This window comes from Procambarus clarkii, chromosome 70 (genome assembly GCF_040958095.1).
Source record: "Procambarus clarkii isolate CNS0578487 chromosome 70, FALCON_Pclarkii_2.0, whole genome shotgun sequence".
Classification (NCBI taxonomy): domain Eukaryota; kingdom Metazoa; phylum Arthropoda; class Malacostraca; order Decapoda; family Cambaridae; genus Procambarus; species Procambarus clarkii.
In genome coordinates, this window is record NC_091219.1 from 26,676,567 (window position 1) to 26,692,748 (window position 16,182).

The 16,182-nt window shown below is 49.6% G+C and overlaps 2 protein-coding genes across 4 annotated transcripts in view; one reads left to right on the forward strand and one right to left on the reverse strand.

Moving 5' to 3' along the window:
- The window catches only part of LOC123744859 (protein FAM43A), a 168,342-nt gene that overhangs the window by 14,748 nt on the left and 137,412 nt on the right, over positions 1-16,182 (reverse strand). For all 3 annotated transcript variants that reach the window (XM_045725046.2, XM_069311718.1, XM_045725047.2), the window contains one exon: positions 2,400-2,995. In XM_045725046.2, the coding sequence (XP_045581002.1) occupies positions 2,400-2,514 (115 nt within the window). In that variant the 5' untranslated portion in view covers positions 2,515-2,995. The remainder of the gene's footprint in view (positions 1-2,399; positions 2,996-16,182) is intronic.
- Positions 4,349-6,401, forward strand: LOC138356013 (serine-aspartate repeat-containing protein F-like). The gene is made up of 2 exons (XM_069311563.1): positions 4,349-4,353; positions 5,576-6,401. The coding sequence occupies exons 1-2, from the start codon at positions 4,349-4,351 to the stop codon at positions 6,399-6,401; spliced, it is 831 nt and encodes a 276-aa protein (XP_069167664.1).

A 16,182-nucleotide genomic window follows, 5' to 3' on the forward strand; every position in this document is an offset into this window, starting at 1 on the left:
AATGCAGAATTATATGAACATGTTTGCGGATGATGCTAAGATACTGGGGATGATAAACGGAGACGATTGTCATGTCCTTGAATAAGACGTGGATAAAATAAGTATATGGAGTAATTCTGTGGCGCGGGTTCGATTCCCGCACGAGGCAGAAACAAATGGACAAAGTTTCTTTCACCCTGAATGCCCCTGTTACCTAGCAGTAAATAGGTACCTGGGAGTTAGTCAGCTGTCACGGGCTGCTTCCTGGGGGTGGAGGCCTGGTCAAGGACCGGGCCGCGGGGACACTAAAGCCCCGAAATTATCTCAAGATAACCTCAAGATGGAGCACCACTTGGAAGAAGGAAGTAAATGTGAATTACTGACATGTTATGGAATGTGGAATAGGAGAAAACAGACCACACACACATCCTACAAATTATGTGAAAATGCTTTAAAAAATTCTGATAAAAAATAAATCTAGGTGTGGTTCTAGATATAAAACTATCACCTGAGGATCATATAAGGAACATCGTGCGAAGAACCTATGCTACACTTTCCATTTTCAGAATTGCTTTTAAATACATGGATGGTGAAATACTAAAGAAATAATTAGCAACCTGTGTGAGACCAAAGTTGGAATATGCAGCGGTTGTATGGTGCCCATATCTTAAGAAGCACATCAACAAACTGGAAAACGTGCAAAGACATGCAGCTAAATGGCTCCCAGAACTGAAGGGCAAGAGCTACGAGGAGAGGTTAGAGTCATTAAATATGCCAAAACTAGGAGATAGAAAAAAAGGAGTTGATATGTTTACAAGTGATGGTATTACTGCGTATAATTAGTAATTCCCGTTACTAATTATACGTTACTGCGTATAATTAGTAACAGGAATAGACAAAATTGACAAGGAAGAAATCCTGAGACCCTGACACTGCAAGAAAAAAAGGTGATAAATTTAAGCTAGCTTAACAGTTCTGTCGAGGAAATATAAGAAAATTGACTTTCGCAAACAGAGTGGCAGACGGTTGGAACAAGTTAAATGAGAAGGTGGTGGAGGCCAAGACCGTCAGTAGTTTCAAAACGTTATACGACAAAGAGTACTTGGAAGACGGGACACCACGAGCGAGGCTCTCATCCTGTAACTACACTTAGGTAATTAACACCAATGACACAGAGACAAGACATGACAACTGCCGTCACAACAGCAGAGACAAGAGCTAGAGCAGCAGGTGGAATGAGTCGGATGAGCAGGTTGGGCCCCTCAAATATTATGATATCAAACTCCCCAACGGACGAATTATGAGGTACTATAAATCACAGAGGCTCACAATCATTCACGTTTTCTATGCTTTGGTCGTTAGGTTAGGTTCGAGTGATTTAGTACATCCTGTTCTGGCCGTTGTGGCAGCTCAAGAGGACGGGCTGGCTAGTCTCCATTCACCATTGTAAAACGTATGATAAGAAGCTAAAGGAGGCATGGTCAGAGACCGGACCGCGCAGGTATTGATTCCCGGAAATAACAACATGAAAGGCGGGGTTTTGGAGCTGATAGCCGACCATGCAAGCACACCTAGGTGAGTACACACAGCGTATAATACACTGAGGGAAAATAAATGAAGTGGTAAGATATAGTTTACCAGAGCGGATGACTGGAGGAAGAGGCATAGGTGGAAACTGGTGACTGGAACACGTCTGAGACGTGTAAGGCAAGAGAGAATACTGGCGCACACGGGCACCACAACCTGGTGTATCCATGAAACAATACTGAGTCACGGAATGGGATCGAACCCTCCGCCCGGGACTCTCCAGTCACCATGACGCAGTAAAACCATGTTCCATAAGCAGTCTTCAACCCTTAAACTCAATCATTCCAATGGATAAAATAAGATAAACAAAGACATCAGTAACTGTGCAATTGTCAATGTTGCTGCACTTTTGAAGTCTCGGGGAAAAGAATTAGAGCGTGGAGGACGATCCAGATCACCAGGTACAATGAAAACACGCCGATCTCTTTACATTAGTCTCCCCCACCCCATGATAATACCTAGGACAGTTCTCCCTTTTTAAATTTTAAATTTTGCCCCGAGCGGCGAGTTTATTGGGCAGCGCCACTCATCTTGTGAGTGGACACACCGCTATAGCAGCATGTACAACACTCCCCAATAGGAAGAAAACCCTTTGTTATGGGAGAACATCAAGGCGCCAAGAGGTGCTGGACACACTACCCATACAGGTGAGTGAAGTTATGGTATTATTGGCCCAGTTGCTTCTCCTGGAATGGTTGGGTATGGTGGAGTGGAATGAGTATGACAAAGATAAACTACGACTCACAACTAGGGAGAGAGAGAGAGTGATAAAGAGACGACCAGAGAGCAAGAGAGCAATACAGAAAGGACTAGAGATAAAGATGTTTGTTTACCTTTGGCCCAGCCGGTGAGGACGTTGCCCAGATAGACGACCTTGTAGGTGGGGTCGTATTCCGTGATGGTCACACTCTTCTTCCTCCACAGCTTCTTGAGGTTCATGTTGGGCATGGTGAAGAGCCTCGCTCACCTATGTGTTCACACACACACACACCAACACCTGCCTCACTCCTCTCTCAACACGTGGGTGGTGGCGTCGACATGGTCACGGCGCCAGTGTGGGTGGCACGTGTCGACGACAGAGGGCCACTGCTGGGCACTTGTGCTGTGGCACCCAGGGCACTCTCCAGATGACGTCAGCCCTGCATATCCGCTGCTGATGTTAGTCAGTACTGGGCGACGCCTGGCATCCTGTGCTGGTGGCCACGCTCGCAGACACTCTCTCCTCACCCTCTCACACTTCTTACTCGGCTCCTCTCTCTCTCTCCTCCTCCAGGGCGCTCCTCTGCCCGCCCCCTGGGGCTGCTTCTCACGCCGCCTCGCCTACCCCCAGGGCCGGATACTTTACGTGTGCCCCGGGGTCCGGCCTGGGGCGCGCGGGGGGCTCAGGGGTCCCCGCCCCACACCAACATGGCACACGTTCATCAGACTCCTGTAAACACAAACAAGATGGTTAGTAACATTCAAATGACTCGGGGGAAACAGTTTACACCAGCTTCATACATAGATATATATATTTCCCCTCAGTGTATATACATCGAGTTTACATTAATTCTCTCCGAAGATACATCGAATTTATACCAATACTTCACTCTATTGTGGACGATTGCTTATTCATGTGGTAGAAACAAGACATTGCGTCGTTAGTGGTCGAGGTAGTTCCCAGGGGCCAGATTCACGAAGCAGTTACGCAAGCACTTACGAACGTGTACATCTTTTCTCAATCTTTGACGGCTTTGTTTACATTTATTAAACAGTTTACGAGCATGAAAACTTGCCAATCAACTGTTGTTATTGTTATAAACAGCCTCCTGGTGGTTCAGAGCTCATTAACTGGCTAATAATTGTAAACAAAGCCGCCAAAGATTGAGAAAAGATGTACACGTTCGTAAGTATTTGCGTAACTGCTTCGTGAATCTGGACCCAGGTGATTAACCTTACCAACTACTCCTGGCGTTGTTAGTAGCCACAGCTCTATATTTTTGCATTTATTTATATATATATATACAAGAGTTGTTACATTCTTGTACAGCCACCAGCACGGGGTAGCGTTTCGGGCAGGTCCCTTAATCCTATGTTCCCTGGAATACGACCCGCCAAATCGTTTCACAACCAGGTACCCATTTTACTGCTGGGTGTACAGAGGCTACAGTTAAGGATTGGCACCCTGTCAATCCAGGATACGAACCCAGGCCAAAGTGCTCGCGAAACGCCAGGCGAGTGTCTTACCACTGCACCACGGGGGACTGCTTTGTTAGTAACTTAGTAACTGAAGGAATTAAAACTGACACCGCTGGAAAGGAGGAGTGAGACATGATACAGACGTATACAATACTTAGGGCGGGATTGACAGGGTGGAAAGAGTGGAAATGAATACTAATAAAAGAGGGACATGGCTGGAAGCTTCAGGCTCAGATGTGTGCAACAGGACAGACAGACAGACAGACAGACAGACAGACAGACAGACAGACAGACAGACAGACAGACAGACAGACAGACAGACAGACAGACAGACAGACGACAGACAGACAAACACACACACAGATATTAACAGAGCCTACTGGGGTTAATAGAGCCTAATAGGCTCAGGAATCTGTACACCAGTTGATTGACAGTTGAGAGGCGGGACCAAAGAGCCAGAGGTCAACTCCCGGTAGAACTAGGTGAGTATTCACACACACACACACACACACACACACACACACACACACACACACACACACACACACACACACACACACACACACACACACACACACACACACACACACAAATTCCCAGGCGTATGACGTGAGTAGAATGACAGGAAACCGGAGCAGATAATTAGGATGGAGTGCCGAGAAGTGATAGAGAATGAGAGTCCCACACGCCAAGGACACCAGCACTTCTAGGAAGTGTCCCTGTCGACTGGAATGGCACACGCTGGACCCCTATGGCTGACCCCAATGGCTGGTCCCTATGGCTGACCCCTTTGGCTGACCCCCTATGGCTGACCCCTGTGGCTGACCCCTATGGCTGACCCCCCTATGGCTGACACCTATGGCGGGATCCACGGGGATCGTGGAGTGGGAGCTACTATCCTTACTTCCTCTACTTATGTAAACTTAGTTTACCTTCAACTTAGTTTACTTTCAACATAGTTTACTTTTAACTTAGTTTACTTTAAACTTAGTTTACTTTAAACTTAGTTTACTTTAAACTTAGTTTACTTTAAACTTAGTTTACTTTAAACTTAGTTTACTTTAAACTTAGTTTACTTGCCACTTACTTTATCTTCAACGACCTCGGAAAAAAGCAGACATTCCAATATATACATATTTGCCGATAGGGGTACCCGGCAGTGCCCGGGACTGTTTCCTCCACCCCCACTTTCACTGTTTTTCCCCCTCTGCCCTCTCTCCTAATATCCCCCCCCCCCTACCCGCATCTCCCCTCTCTCTCTCTCCCTCTCTCTCACACACACAAGGCTACGGAGAGATAACCCCTGTACAGTCATCTGTCATCTCTAGTGAAAGTTTTGTAGCGAAGTCCTGCCACCTGCTGCTGGTGCTGTTACTGCTGCTACTGTTACTGCTGGTGCTGCTGCTGTTGCTACTGTAATTTGCTGCTGCCACTGTAACCTCCTCCTCTGCTCCTAGGACTCCTCGTTACTTTGCTGTTGGAGTTCTCCTAGGTGTATTGTCCACGCTACTGATGCAAGATGATCTGCAACAACCCCAGTGCCTTCCTGGTTCTGGTATTGTTGCAGACATTGAGGGCGCTGCTACTGGCGTATCCCTTCCCCCTTTTTGGACACTGTACCGCACAATGACCGCTGTACCGCTTGCTGTACCCGGGAGCTATTACCCTGGATGCTAGTAGTGCTTATACTGTACCCTCGCTGCTGCTCAAGTGTATACCTCAAGTGTAAACACACTTGAGTAACCCGACACTTTAAGTAACCACACACGTACCTGAAGTAAGTGTGTGCCTGGTTAAGTGTGAACACTTTCCCATGCTGTTCCGCGTGGAGGGCTGACGAGGACAGTTCAAGTGCCTGTGACGAGGACAGTTCAAGTGCCTGTGACGAGGACAGTTCAAGTGCCTGTGACGAGGACAGTTCAAGTGCCTGTGACGAGGACAGTTCAAGTGCCTGTGACGAGGACAGTTCAAGTGCCTGTGACGAGGACAGTTCAAGTGCCTGTGACGAGGACAGTTCAAGTGCCTGTGACGAGGACAGTTCAAGTGCCTGTGACGAGGACAGTTCAAGTGCCTGTGACGAGGACAGTTCAAGTGCCTGTGACGAGGACAGTTCAAGTGCCTGTGACGAGGACAGTTCAAGTGCCTGTGACGAGGACAGTTCAAGTGCCTGTGACGAGGACAGTTCAAGTCCCTGTGACGAGGACAGTTCAAGTGCCTGTGACGAGGACAGTTCAAGTGCCTGTGACGAGGACAGTTCAAGTCCCTGTGACGAGGACAGTTCAAGTGCCTGTGACGAGGACAGTTCAAGTCCCTGTGACGAGGACAGTTCAAGTCCCTGTGACGAGGACAGTTCAAGTGCCTGTGACGAGGACAGTTCAAGTGCCTGTGACGAGGACAGTTCAAGTGCCTGTGACGAGGACAGTTCAAGTCCCTGTGACGAGGACAGTTCAAGTGCCTGTGACGAGGACAGTTCAAGTGCCTGTGACGAGGACAGTTCAAGTCCCTGTGACGAGGACAGTTCAAGTGCCTGTGACGAGGACAGTTCAAGTCCCTGTGACGAGGACAGTTCAAGTCCCTGTGACGAGGACAGTTCAAGTGCCTGTGACGAGGACAGTTCAAGTGCCTGTGACGAGGACAGTTCAAGTGCCTGCGAGTGAAGGTGAAGAACTAGAGTGAACTAGAACTCTCCTGCCCGGAACACTTTGCGTAATAGTGGCTTTAGGCAGTGTATGCACCAGCTCTATCTATAAATCCATCAATTTTTCGTATCACCTCTTGTATGTATGTACTTTACCTGAATAAACATTTGAATTTGAATTTTTTGAAACTGTGTTAGGGCATCACTGCTGGGTATGGGCATTTCATACCCAGGCTGAATGACTCTTAGATAAGTAAGCTAACGAAGATGGACTAATTGTTCATCTCAAGATAACCTCAAGATGGCTAAAATATAATAAATGAATAAAACCCAACTTTATTCATGCAAATGGTTATACATTTGTAACTGAATTAGTTTACATAAACTTTGAGTATACAATTTACTCAAGTGGGACGTTATAATAATAACATAACGTGATCACTATAATTATGTACAGTGGAATCTAGACTTATGGACCCGTGACAAGGTGGAGTACCCGAAGGTGCTCACTTGGGACCTTCTTTTATTCATAATATATATCAGTTATGTTCCACAATACCGCAAACAGTAATAGAACAGAGCATTGTAAATACTAATGACACAAGACGGGCTCACCATAGCCCGTGCTACTTGGAACTTTTTGTTCCAGGTAGCGAATCTTAACACCAAATAATAATGACACAACTACCACCAGTTTCATGTAATGTTGCTACAAGTACAACCACTATTATAAGGTCAGTACAACCACTATTATAAGGTCAGTACAACCACTATTATAAAGCCAGTACAACCACTATTATAAAGCCAGTACAACCACTATTATAAAGCCAGTACAACCACTATTATAAAGCCAGTACAACCACTATTATAAAGCCAGTACAACCCCTATTATAAAGCCAGTACAACCACTATTATAAGGTCAGTACAACCACTATTATAAAGCCAGTACAACCACTATTATAAAGCCAGTACAACCACTATTATAAAGCCAGTACAACCACTATTATAAGGTCAGTACAACCACTATTATAAAGCCAGTACAACCCCTATTATAAAGCCAGTACAACCACTATTATAAAGCCAGTACAACCACTATTATAAAGCCAGCGCTGTTACAATGAATAATGAATATGATGTTAAGGTAAGGAATGCTTCCTACTTCATTACATGCATGGAGAGGACCCGTCACCTCCTCTCTAGCCCTTGCCTATCCCACCAGCACCCTACTCTCACCTCTCTCCTAACTAGTCCGCCTTCGTTAGCTTGTCTCTTTAAGAGTCCCTCTACAGATCTCCAGTATCAGCTCTTGATACTGGTAATGGCTCAAAAGGGCCACCACTTACGGGCTATTCATGCCCGTGCCACCTTTTGGATGGCTTGATCTTCATCAATCATCAATCTCTATGAGTCATTCAGCCTGGGTTATCGTTTGGAGAAAGACGTCCCATAGCCGTGCGCTCAGCAGGCGCGCTGTTGCTGTTGCTGCTGCTGCTGCTGCTGCTGCTGCTGCTGCTACTGCTGCTGCTGCTGCTGCTGCTGCTGCTGCTGCTGCTACTGCTGCTGCTGCTACTGCTGCTGCTGCTGCTGCTGCTGCTGCTACTGCTGCTGCTGCTTCCAGCCTCCCTGGCTGATTTCGCCAAGACTATCATTAAGACTGTGAAAGACTAGCTACAAGAGGACGAGGACAGGGCTGTAGTTACCATGTCTGTCATGCAGTGCCAATGTCACCATAGTAGCAGTTGGCACTTGCGGGCACTTTATACCTTGAGAAGTGCCATTAATGGCTGTCTGTCTGGCTGCCTCATCTCGTGTTGTCAGCCTGGTCACTTCCTTCTGACACTTCCCCCATCTCACCTCCTCCCCCCCCCCCTAGGTCCGTGTGTGTACTCATCCAGTAGTCCCCTCACGCCGCCTGCCCTCACTTTCACCTCCTGGTGGGTGTCGGGGCCGTCATCTTCACACAGTCATGTCTACTCACTTTCCCTCCCCCGGGAACGGGTCAATAATGTTTTCATACCATTTTTTTATTTCCCTGCAAAAAAATGTTTTTTTTTTTTAAATCTTATGTATCTCTTAATTTACTGAATTGTTTGTGGCTTTACTGAATTGTTTCCTTCCTAATTTTCTTTCTTTTCCTTCCTTCTTTTGTTTTATAAAAACCGTCCCATCCCAAATCCTTATCCTGACCCCCTTTCCCAGTGCTATATAGTCGTAATGGCTTGATGTTTTTCTCTGATAATTAATAATTAATCGCTTATTTTCTTTCTTCCTTATTTTCCCTCATCTATCCTGCTCTGCTCTGCACCCTGCTTCTCCCTAGGGGGTCAAGACCCTGTGTGTCTTGTGGTGACCTGTTGTTCTTGTTGTTGTTGTTGTTGATTCAGCTACTCGGAACAAGTTCCAAGTAGCACGGGCTATGGTGAGCCCGTAGTGGACTTACCTGGCACAGGAGCGGGGCAAGTAGCACGGGCTATGGTGAGCCCGTAACTTACCTGGCACAGGAGCGGGGCAAGTAGCACGGGCTATGGTGAGCCCGGAACTTACCTGGCACAGGAGCGGGGCAAGTAGCACGGGCTATGGTGAGCCCGGAACTTACCTGGCACAGGAGCGGGGCAAGTGTTGTAATGACCTTCCCTATCGCTCTAAGACACCCTCTCTCTCTCTCTCACTTCCCTCACTCGCAACACACATTAGGTGAGTACATTAGGCGAGTACCTCTTCCATCTCTACCCCCTCCCCCCCCCTCTAAACACTTCTCACTCTCAGGAGTAAAGACGAGGGAGAAGACACAGGTTAAGGAAAGTTGTAGGAATGTTTGATGTTGTGAGTTATGACACCAGGTGGGCTGTCCGCCTTGATTGATTGATTGATTGATGAAGATTAAGCCTGCTAAGAGGTGGCACGGGCATGAATAGCCCCGTAAACCTTGCTAACACAAAGTCTGGGTTTAGTAGCTAGGCTAAGCTTGGTCAAACATTCACCAGGTAGCTGGTGAGTGTTTGTAAGGGTCTTCACATGTGTTTCAACATATGTCAAACACTTATAGGTGAATGTTTCGAAACCTTCATATACACACTACGTATACACACTTCATATACACACTACGATGTGTATGTGTACTGTCTGAATACCCCTCTTAATGGGGGCTAGGCGCCTGACAGCTGGGTGGACAGCGCTTCGGATTCGTAGTCCTGAGGTTCCGGGTTCGATCCCCGGTGGAGGCGGAGACAAATGGGCAAAATGTTTCTTTCACCCTGATGCACCTGTTACCTAGCAGTATATAGGTACCTGGGAGCTTAGACAGCTGCTACGGGCTGCTTCCCTGGGGGATGTGTAACAAAATGGAGGCCTGGTCGAGGACCGGGCCGCGGAGACGCTAAAGCCCCGAGATCATCTCAAGATAACCTCAAGATAGGTAGTTATTTTCGTATTGGAGTTTTCACGTCAACATTTTAAGTAGGAAGGAGTTTAAGTTCTGGCAGTTCTTCTACTCCCCAATGGGATGGGACGAGGGGAAGGAATGGTGCCCAACCACTGGGACGCTCGGGGGATTGAACGCCGTCCTGCAAGACGAGAGACAGTGGCTCTACCGTCCAGCCCAAGTGGTTGGGCACTTTGTTTAGTAGTGACTAGTTCTTGCTGGTGTTTTCTTCATGCTGGGAAGTAAGTGTACAAATACTGTACCTTCTAATTACCTTCTGTAATCCTATCTTTTGTATATCTTATTAATGAGTTATTATTATTATTACTGAGGTATGTAGTGGCACTGGAGGGCACTAGAGGTACGGCCTGACTGGTGCCTCCCTACCTTTCCCGACCCTCCAAGCCCTCCCCATCTCCCCCAGGCCCTCCCCATCTCCCCCAGGCCCTCCCCATCTCCCCCAAGCCCTCCCCATCTCCCCCAAGCCCTCCCCATCTCCCCCAAGCCCTCCCCATCTTCCCCAAGCCCTCCCCATCTCCCCCAAGCCCTCCCCATCTCCCCCAAGCCCTCCCCATCTCCCCCAAGCCCTCCCCATCTCCCCCAGGCCCTCCCCATCTCCCCCAAGCCCTCCCCATCTCCCCCAAGCCCTCCCCATCTCCCCCAGGCCCTCCCCATCTCCCCCAAGCCCTCCCCATCTCCCCCAAGCCCTCCCCATCTCCCCCAAGCCCTCCCCATCTCCCCCAGGCCCTCCCCATCTCCCCCAAGCCCTCCCCATCTCCCCCAGGCCCTCCCCATCTCCCCCAAGCCCTCCCCATCTCCCCCAGGCCCTCCCCATCTCCCCCAGGCCCTCCCCATCTCCCCCAAGCCCTTCCCATCTCCCCCAAGCCCTCCCCATCTCCCCCAAGCCCTCCCCATCTCCCCCAGGCCCTCCCCATCTCCCCCAAGCCCTCCCCATCTCCCCCAAGCCCTCCCCATCTCCCCCAAGCCCTCCCCATCTCCCCCAAGCCCTCCCCATCTCCCCCAAGCCCTCCCCATCTCCCCCAAGCCCTCCCCATCTCCCCCAGGCCCTCCCCATCTTCAAGGACCCTTGAGTCATCTCGCCAGACATTATGAGTCCTGAAGAGTGCTCAATTTGAGCACCTTCCCTCCTCCTCCATCACCCTCTCTCCTCCAGCAACATCCCTCCCTCCCTCCCTCCTCTTGACCTCCTTCTCTCTCTGTTCCCTCCTTCCTCCTTACCCTTCCTTGCTCTCCTCATCCTCCTTCTCTCGTAAGTGTATATTCCTCTCATCCCTCACACCACCGCCCTTCAACATAATAACCTCGGCCGTGTCCTTATCTACTTTATCTCTACATTTATAAAGCCCCGTGACCGCCCCCCCCCCACCGTGTGCACTCTCCCCCGCCCACCTACTTCTCTCCCCACCACGTCCCCGCCACGCCCCCACCACGCCCCCACTCCGTCCCCACTACGTCCCCGCCACGCCTCCACGCCCCCTCTCCGTCCCCACCACGCCCCCACCACGTCCCCGCCCGCCCCCACCACGCCCCCTCTCCGTCCCCACCACGCCCCCTCTCCGTCCCCACCACGCCCCCGCCACGCCCCCTCTCCGTCCCCACCACGCCCCCTCTCCGTCCCCACCACGCCCCCGGCCACGCCCCCTCTCCGTCCCCACCACGCCCCCGGCCACGCCCCCTCTCCGTCCCCACCACGCCCCCACTCCGTCCCCACTACGTCCCCGCCCGCCCCCACCTCGTCCCCACCACGCCCCCTCTCCGTCCCCACCACGCCCCCACCACGCCTCCACGCCCCCACCACGCCCCCACTCCGTCCCCGCCACGCCTCCACGCCCCCACCACGCCCCCACTCCGTCCCCGCCACGCCTCCACGCCCCCACCACGCCCCCACTCCGTCCCCGCCACGCCTCCACGCCCCCACCACGCCCCCACTCCGTCCCCGCCACGCCCCCTCTCCGTCCCCACCACGCCCCCTCTCCGTCCCCACCACGTCCCCGCCCGCCCCCACCACGCCCCCTCTCCGTCCCCACCACGCCCCCTCTCCGTCCCCACCACGCCCCCACCACGTCCCCACCACGCCCCCACCACGCCCCCTCTCCGTCCCCACCACGCCCCCACCACGTCCCCGCCCGTCCCCACCACGCCCCCTCTCCGTCCCCACCACGCCCCCACCACGTCCCCACCACGCCCCCTCTCCGTCCCCACCACGCCCCCACCACGCCCCCACCACGTCCCCGCCCGTCCCCACCACGCCCCCTCTCCGTCCCCACCACGCCCCCACCACGCCCCCACCACGCCCCCTCTCCGTCCCCACCACGCCCCCACCACGCCCCGCCCTTCACCACCGTCCAGTGGTCGATACGAGGGCCAGGTAATTTACCTGGTGTGGGAGTTGGGTCGAATTCTCTTACGTGTAATAACACCAAGTTTGTGAGGGTTGAGCTCTACCTCTTGGCTCCCGGATCTCACCTCTTAATCAAGTATGGGTGCCAGACCCAACTTTGCTATTATTTCTACATTTTGTTAACAATTAATAAACACATAATGAGCTCCGAAGCACCAGGAGGCTGTTTATAACAATAACAACAGTTGATTGGCAAGTTTTCATGCTTGTAAACTGTTTAATAAATGTAATCAAAGCCGTCAAAGATTGAGAAAAGATGTACACGTTCGTAAGTGCTTGCGTAACTGCTTTGTGAATTTGGGTGCTGGTACTTAAACTGGTATAATACGTGTCTGCCTTACCCCTGCTGTCCTCAGGTCAGGAAGATGAGGGGGGGGGGAGAGCAGCAAGGGGGGGGGGGCATCACTGAGGAATAACAAAATGACAATGACCAACCAACAAGTGTGCCAGATAGAGTTATACTCAATACTTAAGGATCTCATAATTGTGTCTAGAACAGGACAGCCAAATGAAATTGAAGAGTTTGATGAGCTTGAACAGGGAGGGATTGAGTACTTGCAAGTTTCACAGGACTACAGTCCTGTGAAGGCCTGCAGTACAACCCGCCTCATGCAGGTCGGCGTTCAATCCCCGACCGTCCAAGTGGTTGGGCACCATTCATCCCTCCCGTCCCATCACTAATCCATATCCTCATCCTTGTCCAGGGCTATATAGTCGCAATGACTTGGCGCTTTCTTCTGATAGTTTCCTTCCTTCCTCATAGAGTTAGGTTCTCCCCCCACCCCCACAGGGGGAGGGGGGTGGGGGCATCTTTAGTGAGGGGGTCAGTGTGGCGGAAGGTCAACACACTGACCTTCTCTCATTCCCACAAAAGGCAGTAGTGCCAAAACCATCTCTTTGGCACCCATCAGAAACAATCCTGAGGACTCTCCTGAGGAGATACAATCCTGAGGAGAGTCCTGGGACTATCCCAAGAGGTCTGGTCGACGACCGGGCCGCGAGGACGCTAAGCCCCGGAAGCACCTCAAGGTAAGGAGGTCAGAAATATTACTTTCACCGCCAGCCAATCCCGGGTCCTGCCCCCCCCCCCTAGGCATATGGGAGCCACATGGTTATCTTGAGATGATTTCGGGGCTTTAGTGTCCCCGCGGCCCGGTCCTCGACCAGGCCTCCACCCCCAGGAAGCAGCCCGTGACAGCTGACTAACACCCAGGTACCTATTTTACTGCTAGGTAACAGGAGCATAGGGTGAAAGAAACTCTGCCCATTGTTTCTCGCCGGGCAACTGGGATCGAACCCAGGACCACAGGATCACAACTTTAGCATGGCCAGCACTGGGATGAACCCTAATTTCTATTGGCTTTCCTTTAATGAGAGGATGATCCCCCCCATGTTCTGAGTGGTCAAAACTCTCCCAAGACTCCTCCCCCCGTCTGTCTGTCCTCCAATAGTGGTTGGAATAATGAACCACTGTCCCCTCGTTTCATATAGAACTGTAGACCTGTCATCTGGGCTCTCTCAGTTCCCCCCCCCCCTAGCAAAGAGTAACATGAAACATAAAAGCAGGGAGCTATAGAGCAGAGCCAGGACCCACTGCCTGACATCCTCAAACACCAAACTTAATGGTTCTGTAAACAGCCATTCCCCCCCCCCCCCTACCCTCCCCGAGAAGCTGTTATAACTTAAGACGTTATTCTAACATTCTTGTAACTCACTTTTGTGTCCCTCGTTTGCGTTCCTGCCGTGTGTCAAATGACATGTCGGTTCCTCTGAGTATTTTGTATCTAGTTAATATGTCTCCTTCTCTGATTGTTGACGCTTCCAGGTAGCTCATACCTCTCAGCTCCGAGGACTTGCCTGGTGTCCAGAATGTGACCTGGTGGAGGACACCTGTGTCTTGAGAGTCCCGGACGTGGGCTGAGTACTCAACAACATCCGTTACCAATTTGAGAGTGCGCAGAAGAGCTCAAGGAAGACGAGTTTCTTTTAGGCTTCTTAAACTCTTAAAATAAAAAAAAAAGAGTTCAGAACCGGAGTTAACCTCTTGAATGTAGATAATTAATTGGTTAATTACCTTTAAGGGACCCGAAAGGCCAAATTGGAGTCAGTTATTTGATTATTTGCACAAATCACTTTTTCCCTCCTACAAATGAATGGGAACTGAAGGTTATGTGGGAATAGAAAAAATATCCTAACAAGTTTCAGAAGGTCACTTTTGTCAGCAGGAACTATGCCCGAAAGGTTACATAGTTAAGTACCGGTATGTGTTGGGGTATGAAGCCTATACCGGTCCTGGCGATCCCCGGCCACCGGGAAGTAGCTTGGTGACCTTCACTATCACCACAGGCGATGGTGAAGCACAAAGTGTGCTTTCACACCATCACTTTTGCGAGCAAGTCTGAATGGTCCCCCAGGCATATATGCAACTGAAACCTCCACACACCCCAGAAGTGACTCGAACCCATACTGCCAGGAGCACTATGCAACTGGTATACAGGAGACCTTAACCACTCGACCATCAGTGACCGTACAAAAGATGATGGAACTATCACTTTTGAGTGAGGAATGTTGGTTGGGCCGTGTTGATAGCTGGTTAGGGTGTGTGAATGCAGTTCTCTTCCGGTAATTGCAACCCTGGCTATTATATCTGGCTGTTCATTAAGACGTTATACTGGCCTGAGGACAGATTAAGATATCGTGATGATAAACTTGATCCTGGCGAAGATGTCTTCTCAAGCTCCTTCAGGCTCTGCCTACCTTACCTCTCAGGTAACTTTTTATTGACAAAAGGGCTGCACCCGCAGCTTTTCGTGGAGGTAAATGGAATTAATGGTTGAAGGTTGGGCTCGTTGTAGAGACACGCTGGAAACTTGTCTTAGAGGGTAATGTTGAACATGTTCAGAGGGCGGAGATGATACACCTAGAGGTGTAGGGAGATGATGAGTATATCTACCCAAGGGCGGGTTACTCAGCGCACTTATCACACGACCCATTTTACTCCCTTCCTGGTGAGTCATTAGCCTCAGGATTGAAGTGAGTCTCACTACCCAGGACCCCATCCTCCAGCACCATACACTCGTGTATTCACACCCACACACTCTTCACTCCACACCTGCCGGATTTGCATGTGATACCGGAAGCTGAATAATTAACACGGATCAGGTTGTTTAAGCCGCTGATGCTGTGAGGTGAGTAACTTGTGAGTCAGATGGGTAACACTCACGTCACCTCATCTACACAAACTCTCCACTCCAAACTACCCATCCACTTGGGCTGGACGGTAGAGCGACGGTCTCACTTCATGCAGATCGGCGTTCAATTCCCGACCTTCCAAGTGGTTGGGCACCATTCCTTCCCCCTCCCTGCCCCATCCCAAATCCTTATCCTGACCCTTTCCCAATGCTATATAGTCATAATGATTTGGCGCTTCTCCTGATAATTCCTTTCCTTTCCACTCCAAACTAAAGTGAAACACAAGTGTAACTTAAACAACTTTTGAACTTTACAAGTGTAACTAGTTTAATGTGAGTGCAGGAAAGTGAAATTGTGGTAGATTTTCACTCTACCACAATTTTGTAAAGTGTGTATCAGTTACAGAAATAAATATTATTGAATCATTCATTCATAAAAAAGTAGAGAATTAGATAATATTATTGGAAGTCCAGGATTGTATAAATTAGTTAACTTTATAATTGGTAAGATTTGTGATAATTGGTAAGGTATAAAAATATGTAAAGAATGAGTGTATGTGTGTGGAATGAGGGAATAATTAGTTAATAGTCCACTTTATGGCACTTATATTAATCCATCCTTTACAGGGATTAATGGAAATCCACCTAATCCATCCTCAGGTGTAATTGGGTATATAATCCCACTCTTATATATATATATATATATATATATATATATATATATATATATATATATATATATATATATATATATATATATATTATA